This window comes from Littorina saxatilis, linkage group LG15 (assembly GCF_037325665.1).
Source record: "Littorina saxatilis isolate snail1 linkage group LG15, US_GU_Lsax_2.0, whole genome shotgun sequence".
In the NCBI taxonomy this organism is placed as follows: Eukaryota; Metazoa; Mollusca; class Gastropoda; order Littorinimorpha; family Littorinidae; genus Littorina; species Littorina saxatilis.
The window spans coordinates 20,540,822-20,567,240 of NC_090259.1; the positions used below are offsets into that span (position 1 = coordinate 20,540,822).

General features: G+C 40.6%; 2 protein-coding genes and 1 long non-coding RNA gene across 4 annotated transcripts in view; 2 read left to right on the forward strand and 1 right to left on the reverse strand.

Annotated features, from left to right (window-relative positions):
* LOC138948791 (fibropellin-1-like) overlaps positions 1-26,419 on the forward strand; it is a 334,700-nt gene that overhangs the window by 31,318 nt on the left and 276,963 nt on the right. The window lies entirely within an intron of this gene.
* LOC138948800 (uncharacterized) lies at positions 397-4,487 on the forward strand. The gene is made up of 2 exons (XR_011450082.1): positions 397-1,088; positions 1,653-4,487. It is a non-coding gene; the product is annotated as an uncharacterized lncRNA (long non-coding RNA).
* Positions 16,564-19,587, reverse strand: LOC138948795 (uncharacterized). The gene is made up of 3 exons (XM_070320412.1): positions 19,033-19,587; positions 17,899-17,987; positions 16,564-17,661 (listed from the first exon to the last, which is right to left on the reverse strand). The coding sequence occupies exons 1-3, from the start codon at positions 19,496-19,498 to the stop codon at positions 17,146-17,148; spliced, it is 1,071 nt and encodes a 356-aa protein (XP_070176513.1). The 5' UTR covers positions 19,499-19,587; the 3' UTR covers positions 16,564-17,145.

A 26,419-nucleotide genomic window follows, 5' to 3' on the forward strand; every position in this document is an offset into this window, starting at 1 on the left:
AACACGACGTTACTGCGCAAAGCTAATTCTCATCCGTGCATGAAACACTTGTTTTGTGTGAAAACCAATGAACAAACAAGAAACCCCACATTTCTATTCTTATTTCTCTTTTGTTGCTGAAAAAGTTTAATTTGATATCGATTTTGCTGTTGAAATAGATGAACGATTATGTTTTTCGAAAGTCTTGAATCACTCAGTGCCTTTTGACTCGATAACCACGTCGAAGTCGCTTTCAGGTTGAGAACAATATATGCCGGTCCTCCAGCAAGAGATCGTACACAGCGTGTTTTGCTGGGTGGCATTGTTTTAATTTAACTAATCATAAAACAAAGATAATCACCTAAAACCTTTTTCATTTTGCCTTCAAAGTGTGTATGAGTCAGAATGATTAGGCATTATGTGTTGATCTGGAAGACGTTAGAACAACGTCGGGATCAAATAAAAACAATTGCCATATTGCTCCCTCCTTCCTTTTTTAGTCTCTGAATCCATAGAAACATATTAAAAAAAAACTCCCAAAAGTCCATTAACAATAACAACCCAAAAATCAATCAGACAATGACTTTCATAAAAAACTTGTTATTCATCATATTAATAACTTTTTTTGATAGAGCTACATCTATGCAGTTTACTTACAAAACTATACCACGATACTGAGTGTGAAATGTGTGTTGTGACCGACTTTTTTTCTGTGAGCTTTCGACAGGAGCGTTGACAACCACCTCGATTTGTTTCAGCATTTATCACATATATATGCTGTTTATGTGTGTTATCTGTTTTATCTGCAATATTTGACAGCACCACTTGAAGCTACATGTATAAACATCGTCAAAAACCTCAAAGATAGCTTATTCTTCTCGAATTTTAAATGCGGAAAATAAAACCCGATTGAAGTTGTTGTCGTTATCCGATCTAAACAGGAAGAAGCAATGTCAAACGATTGTTTAATGTCATCAGATACTGTGGAACGGAAGGGCCCGGAACGGTGACATCTTCCAGCAACACGGTCACAGTCAGGTTCACATCCGACAAAAGCGTTTCTGGTCCAGGCTTCTCTGCGTCCTACGTCGCGGCCTTCCGCCCCTGAGGTAACAAGTACAGTCCTATTACGAATGTATTTACAAATCGAAGAATGCTCTATCATCGAGCAACACAGAAGTTGTGATGATATTCTGTGAAGTTTGAGCAGAAGTATTTATTATGGTAGCAGTAGCCGCAACAGTAAGCGCCTGCCCAATCAATTTTGCAATAAAGTGGGATATGGGCGTTAACTGTGTATTATACCATGTGCATAATCAGTTCCTCGCAACATTTGGTCACTTGGTATGATTTAAACGATTTTAACTCAATTTCGTCATAAAGTTGACTCACTTAAACATGTATGCAACTTACTGCATTTATTTGTGTGAACTGTGTCCATGAGTTGTCTGTGTACAAGCCTTTTTATTTTGGTTTGAGAAAATGGAGCACGCCACTTATTCAGTATGAAAACCATGGTACAACGTGAACAGTTTTGTTTTCAGAACTGAAGTTTCTTTTGCTACAATATTCAATTAGAACAATTTTGAAGCTATCGATTGCTGAAAAGAAGCGTTGTATTTGTCCAAAAGTATTACCGGAATAATCAAACTCTTCTGAATTGTTCGTTCCAGGAAATGTCAGTCTACTACTTGAAGAGCAGATACTCGGAGCTTGAACATAGATGCATGCAGATTTTACGATTGGTAGCAAGAGTTCGCCGCACTAACCGCCCAAAGTGTACAGACTGGCTGTATGTCAGGCACATCACACATATATGAATTTTTCACCAAAGGCATTCAACATGAACCTGCTCTAAACTGACCTACAAGCGTGCCAGCACGATACCGAATGTCCGACTTGAAATGCTAGTAGCACTTTTTTGTGGTTAAGACAGTGTGACCGTCCTTATGGCAAGTAATGTTCTTTAGATGAGCCCTCTTTGAGCATTTTGAATGCTTTGATGGCGTCAAAAAGTGATAACATCTTAAAGAGGGTGACACACAATGTCTTATTACAAGAATAGGTCGATGTGATATTCGATTAGCCCAGTTTGGGAGAAAATGCGTTTGACAAACAAAAATACAGCTCTTGTCGTCGACAAAAATTTAAACCATCACATCTTATCTAAACATTGTAAAACAATGCGGATTCAATTCAACAGGCGGAAACTTTCAAAGAAAGGGAGGTAAAAGCATCGAAAGGTATCTGTCTCCATAATATTCATACTAATTGTACGCGTATCTGCAGCAGCAAGTGGTGTAAATGCTGTGCTGAAATGAATTACATCATCTCGCTAGAACCTTGATGACCAAAACTGGAAACACTTCAAGAATGCCATGGACAACAGAAAGCCATACCAAAAAACCCTGCATAAACTGGTTTTTGTAGCCACATAAGAGCTAGGGACAGGTGCAGGGTCAGCGAGTTAGCAAAAGCACATTAAAAGGCGATGCAGCCCCCAAAACGACCCTATTTTCCATTCACCTTTACTTATCTTTTTATTCTATATTTCTATTACTTCAAGGGAGATAATCAACATTGTAATTGGTATCTCTAGTGTATAAATTTGTATGCTCTATTTCTATCACTTCAAGGGAGATTATCAACATTGTTTTTGTTATCTCTACTGTATGTATGTAAATAAATGATACATTATGTAAACAAATACAGGTAAAGTAAAATGAATGTAACCAGAGTGGCCAAGAGCTGCAATCGTAACACTGAATTCACTGGTTTGTTTTCATTTGTATATGTATGTTTCTCTCCTCTTTCTCCGCACACTCTCTCTTCACTTTCTCTGCTCTGCAGCTACACTTACCATAAACAGTACGCTGAGACGGATGACTACTTTGCTGCTGTCCAGCAGAAGTTACATTCGATATTAAGAGCAAGCTTAACAGAGCAAACTTGGAAGCATCCATGTATCGAATTAAATCCGAAAATTCCATCGCAAACAAGAATTGGTTACAGACGTCCTCTGTGGTACACAAATGATAATCATAATAATTATTATTTCAATTGCTCAGATGTGCAAAAGCATGTTGTTAAACCATGAATTTACCATTAAAAATTAAGTTTGTAAATAATGTTTTGATGAGACTCAAATATCAGTAATCCTTGTCGCTATCGTCAGTCGCTTAGACCGTGCAAGTGAAAAGGATGCTCGCAAAGCGAATGCCGGGGCCTCCACCATAGAGATATAGACTATATGATACATGTATATCTCTGTGGCCGCCATGCGAGCAGCTATCTCGCTTGCTCACTTGTCGGGTTCTTAGCTACGTGCGAGTCATGTACAGTGGTAGTAATTTATGTATAGGCTGTTTTTCATGTTCTCATAATTCTGTTGCTCTCAGACTCTTTCACTCACTCTTTCTATTTCTTTCTTCTTAGCTCTTTCGTGTGATCTGTATGTCTGTGCTGATTGCTGCATGTTAAAACTGCCAATAAACTGGAATGATTCATTTATTGGAATTTCTTATTTTATATTAACTTTTCCTCCTTTTTCTACTGAATTCACAAATGTATAGATATGTTATGTTTATTTAAAAACGCGCTAAGAATGAAAGAAAACAGGTTGAGTATATTGTTCGCTTGCTTCGTGGAGACGAGCGAGACACGTCTCGGTCTTCGGGTATGGTAAGCCGAGATTTATCTGAATGTAATCTCGCCGATGACTGGTTTTTGAGGTTGATCTTTCTGTTTGATGCCTACAGATTTACTAAGTGTTTTTATATCGCTTCACGCGAATTTTTTCTTTCTCTTTTTCCCTGCCCAAGTCATGGTAGTCGTCATTCTCCGTTCCAGAAGATTTAACAAACTTTTCTTTACATTTGTCTTGACCAAAACGAACGAGTTCAATTACGATAAGTAGCCTCAATCTTCCAACCTTGATCAATTGATTGGTTTCATTCCTCCGAAAGCGGCGTATGGCTGCCTAAATGGCGGGGTAAAAACGGTCATACACGTAAAAATCCACTCGTGCAAAAAAACACGAGTGTACGTGGGAGTTTCAGCCCACGAACGCAGAAGAAGAAGAAGATTGGTTTCATTGACATTTACTGCGTGCAGTACTGGTTATTTTGTTCTATTCGATGAATCGATGTTGAATTATAGAACCATCATATTGTCGAGTTTTTATTATAGCAGAAGACGCATGACACATGTGTGCTCAAAGAAGGGTACTGTAAGTAGAATACGAAAAGCAAAATGTGATCGGAGATGAAACATAAATAAACAAAATCAATTTCACTCGTTGAGAAAAACACAGAAAGTAAGCAGAAAACCAACATGAAGAAAAGGGATTACAATTAGCATTTTATTTGATCGTTAAAGGTACCTTCAACATTCTGTAAGGAAAAAACTGAAGCAAATAAAAAAAAATACGAGCTATTTTCCTTACATTTCACTGTTGATCTGCCTGTTATTCTTATCTTGTGTCAAAATAAAATATATCACATATCGGATTCGATTTCGTCTGTTTGTCTTCCAACCTGCCTGCCTGCCTCTGCCAGTTTGCCTGCCTGCCTGCCTATCTGTTTGTCTTTCGGCCTGTTTGTCTGCCTGCGTGTATGTCAGTCTGTCGTTGTGTCCGTCAGCCTGTCTGTTTTTCTGTCTTTCCGTCGGTCTGTTTCATGTCTGTGTATGGATGAATGTGTCTACATCCACTTTCATCACGATGCTGTTAAGATAAAGAGCAATGCCCTTGTTTCTGGCTGAGGGTCAAATTAAAAGTATACGTTATTTTCAGACGAGAACTTTACACCAGCTTTAAAGACCTTTTAGTCTGAATAGATCGATTAAATATAGCATAGCAATTGTCTTTGTATTTAGGCTGTTTACTTGCACCTCCAGAAATTCAAGACTTATCTTTGGAGCACTTTAGCTGGGTTTTTTTGGTTTTTTTGTTTTTAAAGGCACCATCCTCGTGAAGATCTGGCTAGACTGTTGTAATGGATAAGACCATTTCTCAACTTGGACACATGCTAAAAAGCAACATCCTGATTTTGTCTGTGGTTAGTTGGAATTTTCTGACGAATTAGTCTTTTTTTAAACATTTTTAAATAGTGGCTTTTACGAAAATAATGCATAACAAAAGTTCAACTGTGCACAGAGAGAACCCAAGTTGCTCATGTTTGGAATGTGACCAAGTGGATTTATCCCGAGTAAAAGCCTAGGCTGACACGATCTTAGATGGTGAGTCGAAATGTTTACTGCGGAAGGGTTGTGTCTTTAAAACATACTGGTATTTACTCATACAACCGTTAGTTTTCTCATGGTGTGATCTTTGGCCTCGGTTTTCTTGGCTTGAAACGAGAGTGTCCACCTTCTCGTCTGAATTGATCAACGCAAGGTGAAGATGAGTAACTTGTTCGAGCAGATACAGCCTCCATATTCGTTTTTGTAGATAAGAGTTAGGCATCCAATCAATCAATATGAGGCTTATATCGCGCGTATTCCGTGGGTACAGTTCTAAGCGCAGGGATTTTTTTTATTTTTTTATGCAATTTATATCGCGCTATTATTCAAGGCGCAGGGATTTATTTATGCCGTGTGAGATGGCATTTTTTTACACAATACATCACGCATTCACATCGGCCAGCAGATCGCAGCCATTTCGGCGCATATCCTACTTTTCACGGCCTATTATTTTAAGTCACACGGGTATTTTGGTGGACATTTTTATCTATGCCTATACAATTTTGCCAGGAAAGACCCTTTTGTCAATCGTGGGATCTTTAACGTGCACACCCCAATGTAGTGTATACGAAGGGACCTCGGTTTTTCGTCTCATCCGAAAGACTAGCACTTGCACCCTCCACCTAGGTTAGGTTAAGGGGGAAGAAAATTGCTAACGCCCTGACCCAGGGTCGAACTCGCAACCTCTCGCTTCCGAGCGCAAGTGCGCAAGGCATGTTAAAGTGAAGTGAAAAAATACAAGTAGATTGGTCAAACTATACTTTATTGCATCTACACGTTTTAGTTCTACCCATAGTAGCAGATTAAAATGTCATTCATTGACCTTCGCTGACTATTATTGTGGTGAAGGTCGATTTGTGTTTTGACGAAGATTTCGTTCTTCCGCTTGGACAAGTCAAATACACCTTACTCTCAACAGAACCAGACAGTGTACTAAAATATCGAGAAAACAAAGGACGCTTTGCGCATTGTCTTCAACCTACAAATAGTTCAACCGTGAAACAACAACAACAACAACAACAACAACAACTTAAGTAGCATCAACACCCTTACCGAAACGTTGCACCATGCCATCAGCAACAACTTTAACAACGCTCGTCGCCGATTCCGAGAAATATACTGCACCGATCTTCACGAAACTTTAAGTACAAATTCGTCCAGATCATATTTCATTTTTTTTAATAAATTTTTTTGATAACGTCATATCTGGATTTCCAGGAAGTTGAGGCGGCACTGTGGCAACCTATGTTTTTGTAAATGTTATTGAAATTTGGTTTCAATTGTGTGATTTTTACTTTCATGTACAGTAATAGCATTTCAGCGTCGAAGCTTACTAACTACTAACACTTTGTTAACTAAACTTCTAAAAAATAAAATAAAATGAAATGAAAACAAAATAATCAAAACCGATTGCATTATTAATTTTATCATTTCCTGAATCAAACATTTTGTCATCATTTTCACGAGTTTTCATTCATACCCAGCCGGGAAATGAATCTCATGTTTTCCATGCAATAAATCGAGCTTTCAGGTGAAACGTGGATTGTCAAAGTAAAAGCCAATCAGGCTGAATTTTTGATGTGTGGAACCATCGCGGCTTTAGATTCGTGTTTCCGAGGACAACGATTGTAAGCATCCACCCTCAAAGACCCAATCAATGTTGATAATTACCGCGGCGACTCATGGTCAATTTGCAACTTATCTCTGTAATCGCAAAATCCACAACGAAAAATCATAAAACCCTTAAAAGAAAATAAATATGCTCAACACTTACTAAACTCACACATAATTATGATCGCAGCTCTGTACATTTTCAGACTGAAAGAAAAGCGTCAACAAGCTACCTTTGACGTCAAAGGCAAGTTTGACGTGTTATCTCGAGCTACTGTGACGATGCTTTGTGGCCCAGAGTTAGATTCTAAAAATTCGTTTCCCTGTGGGTTATTGTGCATTTTGTTGCACTACCAAAATGATGACAAAAACGATGTTTGGTAGCTTGTTGTCAGATCAGCATGATTGTATTGGTCCTCGGGGAGCATATCGCCTTTTGTCACATATTTATCAACCGAGGACTTCGGCCTTGGTCGATAAAGATGAAACAAAAGACGATATGGTCCCCTCGGACTTACAAAAAAGCTGGTCTGTCAACAAAGGCAAAGCCACCAAACATCTTATAATGTATCGATTGGAGATTGGATTTCCCTTCTTTGAGTCATGTGACGTCAGAGGCCGACAAAACTTTATAATTTGGCTTTTCAGGTTGACCGAAACTTCAAAGGAACTAAAAAAAAAAACGTCATGTGTTTGATTGCATGTGTGTGTGCTGTTCAATGTCAAAACAACAACAAAGTGAGTACATGACGTGTGTTTTGTAGTTCCTTTGAAGTTTCGGTCAACCTGAAACGCCCAAATATGAAGCTCATGTGTTTAATTGCATACATGTGGATTGCATGCATGTGTGTGTGTGCTCGTTCAATCGTCAAAACAACAAAGTCATAAGTACCTGAAAGGAATTCGATCGATACATAAATGTTATTTGCGTGTTTGACCAAAATATGACATTTTACACAGATCTCGATAGTCATTGTTCACCTCGACCGTTAGCGCGGTCTCGGAGGAAGTCTCGATCGGTGTAAAATGTCATATTTTGGTCAAACACGCAAATAACGTATAATATTGACAGTTGATGTTTATTATGAAGGTATTTTCAGAATTAAAGAAATTTGTTTATGCAAATTAAGTCCTAAGCTTGCATGCTTCGCCGAGACAATCTTGACCAGTCTCGGTTTTCGGCTAGCCCGGCCTAAAACGTATTGTTGATGACTGATGTCCAAGTTTTCAGTGTTGGTCTGTTTAGTTCAGATTGACTATATACAGATTGACAATATATATTTTGATTTCGCTTTGCGTGACTTGTTACGTTATTTTGGTTGAATGTGCAAGTATGAAACGTGGGTCTGCTGCAAAAAAAACATGTTTTGAGAGTGGTTTCGAACGTAAGTTATACTTATGAAATGTAAAGAGAAAATTCGTAAGGAACTCTAATTCGAATCTCTTTGGGAATTCTCCACTGAACAAAGTTATCTCTCTTTTGTCATTTAGGTTTGAAAAACCAAACGTAATAGTGCTTTTTCAAAGCAGTGGACTTTGCAAGTCTAGACTGCGTACTTTCAGATGACCATTTTATCACCGATAACACACAACAATACACACACACACACGCTAGCACAGACAGTATATGTACGCACCAACGCACACATACACACACACACACACACACACGAACACACACATGCACGCTAGCACAGACAGTAGCCTATATATACGCACCCACATACGCACACACACGCTCACACAACACACACATTCACACTCACAGTGACACAAACACACACACACACGCACGCATACACACACAAACACACACACTCACTCACTCACTCCAAATGTAGGTAGTGTGTGTGTGTGTGTGTGTGTGTGAGGGTAGTATGGATGTGGGTATACGTGCCTGTGTGGAATATTTCAGGTGTTCTTACGTCGTATGTTGTTTGGTTGTTTTATGAGCAAATGAACCACGCTTTTCCATCCATTGTTTAATAGTATGGACCATAAATTATCTAATCTTGTGTCTTACACAGACACACACACACACACACACACACACACACACACACACGCACGCACAAGCGAACACACACACACACACACACACACACACACACACACTCACACTACCTTGGCATACGTATTTTTCCCACGACAAAAAAAATGTTAGATACCTATTTGTTTTCATACGTACTTGCATGATGTTTATCTACCTTTTGGATCGAGCTAGGTCTATTTTTGCTTTGTAAACTCAAACGCCTTTATCAAAAGATCTATTTCAAAAAGAAGAGCCTTGAAGAAGAAGACAACGTGTTATATGGTTGGTTGCCCGAGCACTGAACATTTAAATTCTAGGTTGCGTATAGTCGACTGATTATGTGTTATTATGGGGGCGAGGACGCCCCCATTCTATACGGATAGTTTCGAGGTTGACCATGGGCAGCGCCATTTTGTTGTGAAATACGTCATCAGTTTGTGTACACAGGAAGTTGTGACATCCGTCACCCTATGGGAGGGGTGACGTCAAAATTGTTCATCTGTAGAAAGTTGTGAAATCCGTCACCCTATGGGAGGGGTGACGTCAAAATTGGTCATCACAGAGTTTGTGTAACACAGGAAGTTGTGAAATACGTCACCCTATGGGAGGGGTGACGTCAAAATTGTTCAACAAAAACATGATATGTCGCATTGTGCAGGGTCAACTGCAACAAACTCAAACCGAGCCATTCATACCTAGCTGTATTTGAGTGACTTATATACCCGACATTTTTATTTCTTATTTTTAGCACAGGTGTAGGAAAAATCATGAACCAAAATGTTATTTATTTTCTAATTTAACATTTTTTTTACAAATATGACCATGGTCTTTTAAACATACAGTGACATTAAACATTGTTATGTTAAAAAAAAGAAAAAAGAAAAAAAGCTTTTGTGCACAAATCAGAAAATACATTGTACATTTTACCTACAGGCCAAACCGTGAGTGTCTGTGGCAAAGCCCGACCCAGGAAATTGCACTGATTTTATATTTAGATTAGAGGGAAATTGTCAAGAACAGGCGCTTGCATTTGGATGTGTCCAATGATAGTAGGTTTGGTTGTGATCAATCACAATAATGTAGGAATAAAAATGTATGACAGTTTAGTATGATGACATGTAATTCACATATGCTGAAATATGATATTATACATCATGTAATATTATTATGGCTGTTGCCATGACCATGAAACCCAACAAAGGTTTAATGTAATGTAATTCAAAATACCAAAACCGAGCACCTATTAATCTCGTCTTTGCGCGTGAAGATTGAGGCCGTCTGCCAGTAGCGGTTAGGTCATACAGTGGAACCCCTCTCTAGCGACCTTTAAAATGTTGACAAAAATCGGTCCTTGTGGAGGGGGGTCCTTACAGAGGGAGGGGGGCGGAGTCAGGGGGCCACAAAGACAGTCAGATTAAAAAAAAAAAAGAAAACAGAGAAGTTTGAGTTGCTGACGACCGTTCTCTCTGAAAGCAAACTGCTTCGATTTCATGTTTGTCCTTGGTGTCCACCAGTTCTGGTGCATGTACTACCCTGGCCAAGTTTCCTCTCAAGACATCAAAGAGACCGCCCCAGTATACTCTACAGCCTCTGGGCGAACCACCTCTCATAGCTAAAACTGGGTCAATGACCCCTGGGAAGAAGGTCAGTGTCTATAAAATGTTACTCCTAGGCTTGCGGCCAGGGGGGGGGGGGGGAGTATACCGGTACCATTTGAGAATCAGACCAAATGAGAATTGAACCATTTGAGAACATCCTTTTTTTTCAATCACTACATCGAAGGCCTGCGGCCCGGGGTTCACATGGGTTGGTTTGTTTGTTTGTTTCAAACCCACACCCATATACACACATTTCCCATTTAAACCATTTGTCGGCCCCCTGTCGATATTTATCGACTAAGTTCCTTGTACTGACCATGCTTTGAACCATTAATGATGAAGAGAAGTGCTGCCTTCCTGAGGACATACTTATAATATTGCGTAACTTGTGGGTTTATCGGTAAAGTGAGAAAACCCCTGCACTGACATTCAAGGACGCGTGCAAACGCGACATAAAAGCGTGCAACATCAACCCAGACGACTGGGAGGAGACCGCGGCAGACCGTGACTGCTGGAAACGGGGACAGTCAGGCAGGGCATGCAACTTGCTGACAGAAACAGACTTCAGGGCTGAGGGGCACGAAGCGAAAGTGGGTGCCACCCAAACGGGAGAGAACAAACCGCGGGTTCTGATTCGTTGAAATCAAAAACACATCTCAGTTTCAACCAATCCAGAACCCTGGCTGGCTGCCGAACGGTCGATATCTTTCTCGTCAACCTCGGCCCTTGAAGCTGCGGAGCGAGGGGACCGCCGTAAGGGGCAAATTACATTTGCGCAGAGTCAGCGGCACAGACGACGCACTGCAGATTATTGAGGTAATTCTTTTTTTCCCCAGCCCGCTACACGTTGCGTGAAAAGAAAACAGGCCAAGTACTCGTCACAATCCCTATCGCAGCATGCAGCGCCGCTGACTCTGCGAAGGTGTAATTTGCCCCTAAACGCTCTACTGCGTCACCTTTGTGCCAGGCGCCTGCTTCACCTGTTCTGTCTGCAGCAGAGAATATTGCTATTTCATATGTAACGTCCGTCGCGATATAACCTTCGTGATTGAAAACGACGTTAAACACCAAATAAATAAAGAAAGAAAGATATGTAACGTGGATTTCCATTGGTCAAATGGGCAAAACTGAGCTCATTGTAAAAGTGATATCGACGACATTTCCGTCGATATCAGTTTTGATATCGACGACCTCTGTATTGCTTCCCCACTTCAAAAACAAAAACACCTAAATTTAAAAACAAACAAATATATATGAAAATGTAATTATCTCAGAATTTAGTTGAGCAAGTGAATAAAGACTTTTTGAAAGAAAAGACATTTTGAAATACTGAAAAGTACAAGAAAAGAGTGAACAAAAAGAAATAATAATCAGAGGGAGGGATATGGAACAGCCAAAACTGAGACAAATACTTTTGTAATTTCTTTACAGAAAATACAAAATGTCCAGAGAATTAGCAATATATCTAACATTGACTGACTGTGTGATGATATCTTCTGCTATTGGTCTGTTTCGACAGTGATATCAACATCTCCACCTCCAGTCTCGATTTTGATATCACTGTCTCAACAGACCATAGCAGAAGATATCATCACACAGTCCGTCAATATTGGGTATTATTACCAATTCAGTGCCCCATATGGCTTTTTGACCAATCAGGACGGATTCTAGGTGACCCTCTAAATGTTATAACGTTCAGGCAGGGACCCTTTTTGTTTATCACGCTAAAAATTAACAAGACAAAGTAAAAATGTAATTCAACAATATCAGCGTGATTTATTCTAAAGAATGACACTTCAAATGCTGTCAGGTAATACTCTCTTTATCTAAAAAAAAAAATACCGAAAAGCGAGTTTTGTCGGTGGGTGCGTAACGGAACAGCAAGGCAACGCCCATCGTCTGAGTGTGCAATGCCGACCGCTCACTTGAAATCTAAATGATCAAAGTTCGGAAAAATCAAGTGAAATTGTGCCACTCGCTTTACATTTGAAATGTATCTTTACGTCATTTCCCATCCGTCTGGAGTCGGTTCTAAATCTGTCGCTCTCTGTTCAACGAGAAACAGCGAAGCAACCGAAACGCATGTTCAACATGATTTATCTTGTGAGATTGTTGTGTGTCAAAGGCATTTGACCTGTTAATATTCATCAAGTCAGGTGTGTTACTCTGATTGGCTGACTCAAGTCACGAGAATTCTTTGACTTTCTTTCTTTCTTTCTTTCTTTGCTTAACGCCCAGCCGACCACGAATGGCCATATCAGGGCGGTGCTGCTTTGACATATAACGTGCGCCACACACAAGACAGAAGTCGCAGCAAAGACTTCATGTCTCACCCAGTCACATTATTCTGACACCGGACCAACCAGTCCTAGCACTAACCCCATAATGCCAGACGCCAGGCGGAGCAGCCACTAGATTGCCAATTTTAAAGTCTAAGGTATGACCCGGCCGGGGTTCGAACCCACGACCTCCCAATCACGAGGCGGACGCCTTACCACTAGGCCAACCGCGCCGGTAATTCTTTGACTGACAGGCATAATCTTGTAGAAGCGCTCAAGTTCCCATTGTGGCTGTTCTGTCTAATTCGCGGGGTTGCTTCGAAATTTCTTTTGGTCGAATTAAATGGTAATAAAACCGTTATTTCTAATATGCTGACTGTTAGCAAATGATAACAGACATGTCTCACAAACGATATCAGCATTCGCCTAAAAGGCTCATGCTTGATATCTTTTTTCTCGACATGTCTTGTTATCATTTGCTAACAGTCAGCAAATTAGAAATAACTCATACTGTCGTTCGAGGATCGGACTCTTCAGCCACACAAAACGCTGCAGCACATCCACAGACTGACACAGGGCGCATCAAGCATCATCTCGCGAGGCTACGCTTTACCTATAATGATGAGTGGTAAACTCCACCTTCCAGGCACACAAAAACATGCTTTTTCTTCCCTTTGAGAACCTTACATTTTTGAGAAAGAAGGGTACTGACATCCTGTGAAAATGGGAAAATTGTGTTATTTTACTCAGTATCTAAAAACCGATGGATCGAATTTCCAGTTAATGTGTTTAGTTCTGTATCTTATTAAATGCTCCCTTAATTAACTGTTCGTGTTTTCTGATGCTTCAAATAGACACATTTGACAATGTCTTTTGACAAGGCAAGAATCATATCGTGTTATTGATCTTATAATCTCTATTCATAAACGCACATTCAAAAGACGCACGCTCCCATGGGGTCGCCTTCACGCGGCGGGAGTGTTTCCACAGAGCTACCCCACCCCTTTACTTCTCTTCTTTTGTCTTATTTCTGCCTTACCAGTCCTTTCACCTATATTTCCTTCCAAGAAAACTCTCCCTACTATTCCCTGCAGATTTCCAATTCTTTTCTTGTTGTCTTATTTCTATCTGACTGGATCCATCACCTTTATTTCACTTACCAAAAGTCTTCTTTTCCACATCCTTATTTCTCTGCACCCCGCATGTCGTAAGAGGCGACTAACGGATTATGTTTCTCCTTTTACCCTTGTTTAGTGGTTCTTGTATAGAATATAGTCAATGTTTGTAAAGATTTTAGTCAAGCAGTATGTAAGAAATGTTAAGTCCTTTGTACTGGAAACTTGCATTCTCCCAGTAAGGTCATATATTGTACTACGTTGCAAGCCCCTGGAGCAATTTTTTTATTAGTGCTTTTGTGAACAAGAAACACTTAACAAGTGGCTCTATCCCATCTCCCCCCTTTCCCCTATCCCATCTCCCCCCTTTCCCTCGTCGCGATATAACCTTCGTGGTTGAAAACGACGTTAAACACCAAATAAAGAAAGAAAGAAAAGACGCACCAAACAGGAGGCCTATTCTTATATTCACAAATTGCTTCAGTGAGCGACGATGCTGTGTTGGTGTTGTTGTTCTCATTCAAAATGTCTGTCTTTTTGTCTGTATGCATATCTTGCTGTCTCTAACACATACACATAGTCTTTCTCGCTCTGTCTATCATTCTCTGTCACTCTCTCTGTCTGTCTGTGCCTGTCTCTCTCTCTCTCTCTCTCTCTCTCTCTCTCTCTCTCTCTCTCTCTCTCTCTCTCTCTCTTATTTGTGAAGTTTTGACAAATAACTCAAATAACAAAGTTCGTAGGAAGTGCAAGCTTGTTCGACAATGCCTGTCGGGCGGGAGAGGGGTGGCTTTGTGAAACAAGGATGTGTCTTCCTCGTCAATCTATGTAGAGTATTCAGTTGTCTTCGTACTAAACCAACCCCTGCGTACTATATAATACGGAACCTAACTTGAAATAAAGCTGACAACTGGAAATATGCCCATAATTTTGTATTCCTTTGGGTCTTGCTTGTTGTTGGGTTTTTTTTGTTTTTTTTTTTTGGGGGGGGGGGGTTGTTTTTAGAGTCTTGCTTGTTTTTGTTACATGATACTTACAATGAAAACACCTCATTTAAAACAGATGTTCTCTCTCAACAATGATAGGGCTTTTGATCAACGTAGAAACTTTGTCCCTTACACAACTCTATACTCAGGGGCGGATCCTGGATTTTTTCTTGGGATTTCCGTAGCGCAGGAAAATTCTGCTCGATTTTGTTTTCTTTCCCCGGAGCCACCTCTTCGTTTCTCTTGCATACGCACTGTCCTCGGAACTCTCGTCAAATTGCCGGAAATCCGATTTACTGTGTGGTCAGTGCACTCATTGACACAGATTCTTTGTGGACAAACGGCGCGCGGCAGATGTAGCTCTATTTTCTCGTGCTGGCAACGCGAATTTTACCTCTGTGGCCTTCTACTATACCAAGGCTTGGTCTACTGGAGACGGATGTTCGGCTTTAAGTACTATACAGAGCGTGCGCGAAGACAATATCAACCAAAGCGTCATAATTAAGAAGCTGTCAGAAAGTGGCATCTTCATTGACTGGCAATCAAGCGGAAAATGTCAATCGTCGTAAGAGGTCTTCAGAAAGTGACATCTTTATTCACTTGTAATCAGGTGGACTAAAATGTCCCCTCACCATGAAGCCGATATCGAGTTCTCTTGATTGAGGGGTTTTGAAGGAAATCGTGTGTGATTTCTTCTCTGAATGTCCTTTGTCATGTAGCACAAAGCGTCAATCCGATTAAGATTCCAACTCAAAAATAAAGATCTAGAAATGTAGAAGACTCTTTGTGTGTGTGTGTGTGTGTGTGTGTGTGTGTGTGTGTGTGTGTGTGTGTGTGTGTGTGTGTCATTTGTGTGTGTATCTGTGTCTGTGTGTCTGTGAGTGTGTGTGTGTGTGTGTGTGCGTGTGTGTGTGTGTCTGTCTGTCTGTCTATCTATCTGTCTATCTGTCTATTTGTCTGTTTGTCTTGGTGTGCTTGCGTGCGTCTGTGTGACCTTGCACGTGCGTGCGTTTGTACGTATTGATCTGTCTGTCTGTCTGTCTGTCTGTCTCCCAGTGATACCCTGACACTGACAAAGGCCACCAGCCCAAACGCATGGATGGGGACGGGGGGGGGGGGGGGGGTGGTGTTCATGCAACAGTCGAAAAGGTTGAATATGACATATCCAGTTCCACAACCGTACCTTTTGCTCAACTGACGCATTCAGCAATAGAAGAACAAACCTTTCTGAATTTCTTCAGTTGAATCATAATTTATGGCATGAACATTTTAAGCGTATGACTTCTACACACAATATATGCGACGACGAAGCAGGCAAAGAAGTATAAATGTTGTAATATCTATGAAACAACCCTTTAATAGAGTCCAAAAACCAACGGATTCGCACTATGAATCACAGAATAGTTAAAAAAAAAATGGACATTGAAGTTATTAAATAGATTCTCCACAAATAAAGCTTTAGGTTTAAAAGAGCGCCTTTTCACAAAACAATGAATCAATGGATTCAAACACCAAATTACAGCATCAAAACAAAAAACATGGCATCGATATGTTAGAATATCTGAATATATATTCCCCAAATCAAACGCTGGAGGTTTACATGACAGTGCATTACTTCCTGTAAGATCATTTTATCACATCATCATCATCAGTCCCCTGACTGTGGCAGTCGTTGGGGGGAACATGAGGACTGAGAAGAAGAAAAACGGTTTTTCTTTTAAACCTTCTCCAGGCTGTTCTATCAGGGGCTGTCGCCACGAGGTCAGGGAAGCTCGATCAGCTACGTCCATTCCTTGACGTTGTCGGACCAACTCTACATTTTATCTACCACTGAACAAAACAACCGGATGACTTCCAGCCTTAACTCTTCTGCAACCTGATAATGCTGCGTCGCTCACAAGAAATAACGGTTTTAGGTGTGACGAAAAAAAGAACAGGGCCTGAGTACGGTGATAAATACAAGACTTAATTTACAACCATTTGAACAATACATACATCCCCCGTGGCTGCCCGCATAACGAAATCGTTTTTCTCATGTTTTGAACTTGCCAGTGTTACATAGTCGTGCTTATTTGGAATGTGACGTCCTGTTCTTCGTCAGTCACACCTATCTCGAAAACTAAGCGTCGCACAGAACCAGCGCCCTTCCAGCCTTAACTCTTCTGCAACCTGATATTAATTGGGCAAAGACTGCTACACGATGCTCGCTGCACAAAGCTTTGGTACTAGATGTTCGGTTAAAAACAACTTTGCTAAGTCTTCGTGAAGTTGACATCGGCATGCACGCCGTTTACAAGTTTGGTCTCGTCATTCGTCGTAAAATGGCGAGCTGCGAACAAACTGCATCCTGAGCTTTGTCAGCGCACTTGTTGTGCTGGCATTGTATTTCCAGTAGAAAGGACCGTCCGTGAAGAACGAGTACCCGGAACAGTCAGTGCCGTACCAGCCAGGCACCCCTCTAGCAGTGTAACACCCGTTGGTGTCAAACCCGTCAGCGCTAAACTTCATCGGCGGAGAAAACGCAAGCCCGTCGATGTAGGGCAGTTTAGGGTCGTACTGATCGTAGCCGATGACATAAGCAGTAGCCTCTGGTCCAATTGTGAAATTCCAGTAATTGAGAGATTTGCGAACGTTGAAGTTCAGCTGGTAGTCTGCCTGAAAGGTGAACTGATGAAGTTTTTCCAGGCCAGCAAAATAGTTCAAGCTCAGCGGGTCAGTGCCAATGCCTTGGTCCCTCAGTGTGATGTAGTTCTTGTTGAAGTTGGAGGTGTCGGTTCTCTGTAGCAGATATGTGACTCCACCCCAACGAAATTGGCACCAAACCTTGGAAGATACAATTAGATTCGACAAAGATCTTGCGATGGGCTTTGTACACAGAGAAAGACAGACACACAGACACACACACACATACACACACATACACACACACATACACACACACACACACACACACGCACGCACGCACACACACACACACACGCACACACACACACACACACACACACACACACACACACACGCGCGCGCGCGCGCGCGAAGAAAAATACATCGTTGATTTACCGGGTAAGGAGCAGGTGTTCCAACAGGTTGGATCATGTACGTTACGTCCTCTGGTCCGATGAATCCTCGCTCGTAGAGTTCTGAACAGTCTGTGGAATTAACGAGACAAAACTCTGACTATTGGATAAGGTAGAATAGAAAAACAAAATGAAAAAACAACAGCAACCGGTTTAGAGGTAAATTCTTTATCCAATTTTCGTCAGACAGGATGGTAAGGATAAGTTAAAAATGATGGCACGTGATGTACAGTTAAGGCGAAACAGTAAATTGAGCAAAGGTTAGGTCATTTTTGTTTTACCCGTCAGGATTATAGATTAAGCATACTTCTTCTTCGTTCATGGACTGAGACTCCCACGGTTTTTACATGAATGACCGTTTTTAACCCGCTATTTAGGCATCCATACGCCGCTTTTGGGGGATGCATGCTGGGTATTTTTGTGTTTCTATCGAACCGACATTGATTACAGGATCTTTTCCGTGCGCCTTGATCTTGCGCTTTCGTTGCACATCAGTTGACCTAAGAGATCGGAACAATGTCCACCCTTAACCCTCCAGGCGCGCCCGGGATTCGAACCCACGACCCTCTGCTAGGTAGGCCGGCGTCTTATACCACACAACAAAACAAGAAAGTTGAGTTATTTCAACTTTTATTTTTTTTTACAAAGCACGGCATTTACAGCTACATCGAGCCAATGATCTTTGCAGTGTACAGACAAATAACATGGCGAGCAGAACACTACTCACAAGTTCCCCCCCCCCCCCTTTTTTTAGCTAAAGTTGATGGTAATGAAACAACTTCAAATGGCAAGCAGGACTACTTATATTGCGCTGGAGTTCCAGAGGTTTCATAATCGTACTTGTCATCAAAACATACACATCCCCTTTGCATCTCTAAGGCCAAAAAAAAAAATAGGTCTGTTTACGGTAACCCGACCGACCCTATTTTTTTCGCGCGACCCTAGACTTTTTTTTGGCATTTGGGGAAAAAAAAAATCTTTTGGTTTTTTTTTGTAAAATAACGTAAAAATATGGTTTTTTGGAAAAAAAATAAAAAATCCCGACCTACCGACCCTATTTTTTTGGCCTATGTTACCGTAAACAGACCTATTTTTTTTTTTGGCCTAATGATTGTACCTCTGATCCGCCGGTGACATGATCTTCCGCCATACTCAATGGTGCAGTTGCAGTGATCTCCGTTGGGAGTCCCGCCATTTTGACACACAAGCTCTGTTGTCGTCGCCTCTGCTGTTGTTGTTGTAGTCGCCTCGTGTATTGTTGTAGTCGCCTTAGGAGATTGTGTGGTCGGTTCCGATGTTGCTGTGGTCGCCTTAGATGTTGTGGTTGTCGCTTCAGTTATAGTAGTTGTCGCCTCAGATAATGTGGTTGTCGCTTCCGTTGTAGTGATTGTTTCCTCAGATGTCGTGGTTGTCGCTTCAGTTGTAGTGGTTGTCGCCTCAGATGTTGTGGTTGTCGCTTCAGTTGTAGTGGTTGTCGCCTCAGATGTTGTGGTTGTCGCTTCAGTTGTAGTGGTTGTCGCCTCAGATGGTGTGGTCGCCTCAGTCAACGTCGCCATTACCGGAATGTTGATCATCTTTGACATGAGAGAGGAAAACAAAAGGATAAATATCACTGTTGAACACGAAAAAAGTAGAAGCTGTGCTTTACTCTTCTCTCCTCTACTCTCCTCTACTCTCCTCTAGTCTCCTCTACTCTACTCCACTCTACTCTCCTATTCTCTACTCTACTCTTCTCTCCTCTACTCTCCTCTACTCTTCTCTACGCTACTCTGGTCTACTGTACTGAACTGTACTGTACTGTACTGCACTGTGCTCTGCTCTACTTTGCTCTGCTCTGCTCTACTCTACTCTTCTCTACTCTACTCTACTCTACTCTGCTCTGCTCTACTCTACTCTACTCTACTCTATTCTACTCTACTCTACTCTAACTCTACTCTACTCTACTCTATTCTTTTGTACTCAAGTGTATGTATATATGTGATTATTTTCCCATTTGTTTGGTTATTTATAATCTGTATTATTCAAGGTAACATTCAGTGATCCTTTCAGTCTGCACTCACAAAAGAAAACCCAGCATAGCCTGGCTCGTTACAGTCATATTAAAATGCCAGGACGCTTTTTTTTTAATGGAACAAAGTAATGTCTGTTGAAGACATTTGAAGTGACGCTTTGGGTAATTCAGTGAAACTCCTAGTGCATGTGTAGACAAAGATGGGGAAAAAACATTGAGAGTTGGTCATTTTTATAACCAAGGGAAATCAATCCAATCAATGAGGCTTATATCGCGCATATTCCGTGGGTACAGTTCTAGGCGCTCTGCAGTGATTCCGTGTGAGATGAAATTTTATACGGCCAGTAGATTGCAGCCATTTCGGCGCATATTTACCTTTCACGGCCTATTATTCCAAGTCACACGGGTATAGGTAGACAATTATTAACTGTGCCAAAGCAATTTTGCCAGGAAAGACCCTTTTGTCAATCGTGGGATCTTTAACGTGCACACCCAATGTAGTGTACACGGGGGGGAGTTCGGACACCGAAGAGAGTCTGCACACAAAGTTGACTCTGAAATAAATTTCTGCCGAACCTGGGATCGAACTCACGCTGACAGCGGCCAACTGAATACAAATCCAGCGCGCTACCAACTGAGCTATATCCCCGCCCAAATGTATGTGACAATATAGAAGAACGTCGAAAAATGACATTAGTTAGTTAGTTAGTTACGGTTGTTGCTTTTTGGGTCCAGCGGACCATATAGGCCAAATCAGGACCCCACAAGTTTAACATTACACATATTTAAATGAAACCCATTTTACTAAACACACAGGGGCGGACGGAGGGGGGGCACAGGGGGCACGTGCCCCCCCCCCCCCCCCCCCGAAAAAAAAAGAAAAAAAAAAGAAGAAGAAAAAAAAAAGATTTTTCTATGCTGATTCTATGACCATTTCTAAGTTCAAATGGCACCAGATGGCACCATTTTGCTTCTTTGGGCAAAAAAAAATTTCCGGGGGGGCATGCCCCCGGACCCCCCTAGCAAATTCGGGCGCTTCGCGCCCATCACATTCACTTTCGATTCAAAGTGCCCCCCCCCCCCCCTTACAAAGCAACTGATCCGCCCCTGACACAGTTAGGAACGTCACCCGAAGGGAACATAAAAGCTCAATCGAAACCCTACGTGTCAAGGAGAAAAAGACATGAACATGAAGTAAAAATACATAAGCAAATATACACGGAAACAAACAGACAGACAGACAAAGAAATACCTACACAAGAACACAAAGATCAGCATGACATTTAAAAAAAATTTAAAAAAATTAAAAGCTAACCAGAAATCGGTTCAAGACATAACTACGATGCCTAACAAAGAAGTTGAGATACAAAGCATCACTGTCAAGAAAACAACGATGACAACAACGATGACGTTGTAGGTAACGACCGCGACGACGACTATAAAAGCAACACAACAACAACAATTCAACAACAACGCCAACAACAGCAACAACAACACAATAGTAGGAGTACATAAACAACGATGACAACAACGATGACGTTGTAGGTAACGACCGCGACGACGACTATAAAAGCAACACAACAACGCCAACAACAGCAACAACAACACAATAGTAGGAGTACATAAACAACGATGACAACATCGACCGCGACGACGACTATAAAAGCAACACAACAACAACAATTCAACAACAACGCCAACAACAGCAACAACAACACAATAGTAGGAGTACATAAACAACGATGACAACAACGATGACGTTGTAGGTAACGACCGCGACGACGACTATAAAAGCAACACAACAACAACAATTCAACAACAACGCCAACAACAGCAACAACAACACAATAGTAGGAGTACATAAACAACGATGACAACAACGATGACGTTGTAGGTAACGACCGCGACGACGACTATAAAAGCAACACAACAACGCCAACAACAGCAACAACAACACAATAGTAGGAGTACATAAACAACGATACCTTAACAACAATTCACAAGTTTCATAAACACCAAAGCAAAAACAACAGCACAAAAACACACAAAAAGAGTGCACAAATAATGACGTAAGAGAACCTTAAAACAAGCACGCAAAGCGATCTTGAAACGCCAACAACAACAACAACAACAACAACAACAACAACAACAACATCGATGTCGACGACATTGCATAAAGCAGTGCGCAAGGAAAGAAGACGCTTTGGGAAAAAACGTTACAAGAGTGACAATCCATACCTTTTGGACGTGAAAGCATAGCGGTGACGAGGAATTGGTCAAGCTGTCACATCCACCCGTAGGAACACTGTCCATAACTTTGCATGTGGCTTCTCTAGAGATTCCAGTCGGGCAAATGTTCACACCAAAGCACTCAGACCTTTGTGAGCACTGCTGAATGCAATCAAGTGGTGAACGACATGAGGCTATGTCGAGAAAAGCGTCATTTTGAGTTACCAGCCCTCTAGGACACCTAAGAAAGTTTCGATCCTGTATTCCATTTGCAGGTACCGCAGAGATGTAGAGTCCAAAGAAGACCGTGAAGAGGAATCCGACAAATTCTTTCATTTTAACGACGATGCTTTAGCTCATCTAGAAATTAATTCACAACGGTGAGACAGATGTTGACACTTGTGTACACACACCGAAATATGTTGCCGTCTAAAATCATTCACACATGTGCTTATTATTTCTTTACTGTCTCCTTGTAAAAACACGTATTATATGCGCAAGCACTTGCGCGTGCACGCCTCACAACAGGGGCAATAAAGTTCGACTTTCCAAAATAAATAGCAGTTTTCTTGAACAACAGATTCCTTTTTTATATTTAGTCAAGTTTTGACTAAATATTTTAACATCGAGGGGGAATCGAAACGAGGGTATGGTGTATGTGTGTCTGTGCGTGTGTGTGTGTGTGTAGAGCGATTCAGACTAAACTACTGGACCGATCTTTATGAAATTTGACATGAGAGTTCCTGGGTATGAAATCCCCGAACGTTTTTTTCATTTTTTTGATAAATGTCTTTGATGACGTCATATCCGGCTTTTCGTGAAAGTTGAGGCGGCACTGTCACGCCCTCATTTTTCAACCAAATTGGTTGAAATTTTGGTCAAGTAATCTTCGACGAAGCCCGGGGTTCGGTATTGCATTTCAGCTTGGTGGCTTAAAAATTAATTAATGACTTTGGTCATTAAAAATCTGAAAATTGTAAAAAAAAATACAAATTTATAAAACGATCCAAATTTACGTTTATCTTATTCTCCATCATTTGCTGATTCCAAAAACATATAAATATGTTATATTCGGATTAAAAACAAGCTCTGAAAATTAAATATATAAAAATTATTATCAAATTTTTTTTTTCGAAATCGTTTTAAAAACACTTTCATCTTATTCCTTGTCGGTTCCTGATTCCAAAAACATATAGATATGATATGTTTGGATTAAAAACACGCTCAGAAAGTTAAAACGAAGAGAGGTACAAAAAAGCGTGCTATGCAGCATAGCGTAACCACTACCCCGCTCTTCTTGTCAATTTCACTGCCTATGCCGTGAGCGGTGGACCACGAGTATACGGTCTTGCTGCGTTGCATTGCGTTCAGTTTCATTCTGTGAGTTCGACAGCTACTTGACTAAATATTGTATTTTCGCCTTACGCGACTTGTTTAAAGAATGCTCTCCAAAGAAAAACAGCAACTATTGACAAAACTAGCAGGGATTGTTCTTGAAAAGTCTATTCCTATGTCCACAGCTTATGGTCGAACATTTACCGCTTACAACATAGTCATGTGACAAAGCACATATTTATTGACTCACTTCTTGACATTTCACACACAAAAACAGTTCCTTTGTCGATGTCTGTTGTATTATTTTGATTATGCTTTTTACGTAATAGTCAAGTTTTGATTAAATGTTTTAACATAGACGGGGAATCGAGACGAAGGTGGTGGTGTATGTGTGTCTGTGTGTGTAGAGCGATTTAGAAAAAACTATTGAACCGATCTTCTTGAAAATGTACGTACAAAATCCTTCCAAGTAATACCCCCAAACTATTTGTATAGTTTTTTCTATGAATGTCTTTGATGACATCATCTCAGGCTTTTAGTGTAAGTTGAAGCGGCACTGGCACGACCTCATTGTTCAATCAAATTGATTGAAATTTTGGTCAAGCACACTGAGTCCGGACAATGGGATTGCATTTCAGTTCGTAAGCTTAAACATTAGTTAGTAAGTTTATCTGATACGGTATACCGATAGATTTAATACATGTTTTTATATCACTTCACTCTTCGACAATCTAGCGCATACACCTAGGCATGTTTCGAAAAGGAATTTTTTTCCCCGAGTCACGCAATACATCCAGCAGTTGCATTTTCTGATCGAGTCCTTTTTATCCAAGCAATTTAAACTCGTCCACTTAAAACTCGTGTCACAGGAACATATTACTTATTGAGCAATGCAACCTTATACAATGATGTTTGTGTGCTCTTTAATTTTTACATTTAGTCAAGTTTTGACTAAATGTTTTAACATAGAGGGGGAATCGAGACGAGGGTCGTGGTGTATGTGTGTGTGTGTGTGTGTGTGTATGTGTGTGTGTTTGTGTGCGTGTGTGTGTGTAGAGCGATTCAGAGTAAACTACTGGACCGATCTTTATGAAATTTGACATAAGAGTTCCTGGGTATGATATCCCCGGACATATTTTTTCATTTTTTCGATAAATGTCTTTGATGACGTCATATCCGGCTTTTTGTAAAAGTTGAGGCGGCACTGTCACACCCTCATTTTTCAATCAAATTGATAGAAATTTTGGCCAAGCAATCTTCGACGAAGGCCGGACTTCGGTATTGCATTTCAGCTTGGTGGCTTAAAAATGAATTAATGACTTTGGTCATTAAAAATCTGAAAATTGTAAAAAAAAATAGTTTTTTATAAAACGATCCAAATTTACGTTCAGCTTATTCTTCATCATTTTCTGATTCCAAAAACATATAAATATGTTATATTTGGATTAAAAACAAGCTCTGAAAATTAAAAAAATTAAAAATTATGATCAAAATTAAATTTTCGAAATCGATTTAAAAACACTTTCATCTTATTTCTTGTCGGTTCCTGATTCCAAAAACATATAGATATGATATGTTTGGATTAAAAACACGCTCAGAAAGTTAAAACGAAGAGAGGTACAGTAAAGCGTGCTATGAAGCACAGCGCAACCGCTACCGCGCCAAACAGGCTCGTCACTTTCACTGCCTTTTGCACTAGCGGCGGACTACGTTCAATTTCATTTTGTGAGTTCCACAGCTTGACTAAATGTAGTAATTTCGCCTTACGCGACTTGTTATATTTGTATTTACCTTTCTCAAAGATAAATGTAATTGCTGGAGATGTATCATAAGCACATGACATGTGGTACTAATCCTTGCATGTAAGCAGAAGTTGGGGGAGGGGTGGGGTAAACATTCACAATGAAAAGAACTTTGCCGAGTAAAGGCGATGTCTTCAACCTCTACATCATCAGTTGCATGTTTGCACGGGCGCGTAGTCTAGTGGTTATGACGTCGGTAGTCTTTGTGAAAGATTCGATATAAAATTGGGGTTCGAAACCCGACCGCGCGTGGTGGGCTAAGGGTGGAGTGTTTTTGTTTTCAGTCTTCAAGGCAAACATATATACAGACCTGCCAGTGACTTATCCCCCTACATATGCACACGGCTGCACAAAATCAAGTACGCACAAAAACGATCATGTAATCCATGGGTTATAGAAACACGAAAACACTCTGCATACATCCCGCAGAGTTGGAATATGACTGCCTAAACAGCGGAGAAAAAACTGTCAAACGCGTAAAAACAAACTCGTGCTTACGAGTGTACATTGTAGTCGGAGCTCAAGAAACCAGAAGATTTTCCGTCCACTACAAAGACCATCAGGTCGACGTATTCGTGATTCTTTCGTTTTGTCAATAACTAAACGTCCCATGAACGAACAACCTTTTGTTGTATTTAAAAAAAATTCATATCCAATTATGTTTGGATTTTTTTGGTATCCCCTTACTCCGAGCTGCATTTAATTGCTGGAGATGAAATAACAAAAGTCTAAGTTGTGACACAAATCATCGTCTTTGTGCTGACAGCAAGGCCCTGTGGGGTAAAAACCAGCAACTAACCAAGCAAATTGCAAACATTGATTACGAAATCAGCAGAAAGAGAGGATTCAATCATTATAACCAAACACTTCAAAGGTTTCAGTTATAATCACTGATCCCCAAACACATAACGGTCTGTGGATTGCGTTCTTTAATCGGCTTGATTTTAAATGAGGCATAAAAGCTGTGCAAAAACATTTTTAAAAACTGTATATATGAAATAAGTCTCGTGAAGCGAAGCGATATCAACACATTCAGTCAATCTGTCGGCTTGAAACTAAACCATAAACAACCAAAAACTGTCATCATCGAGACTTACAGTATGTCAGGCTTGGTTGGCCCAAACCCG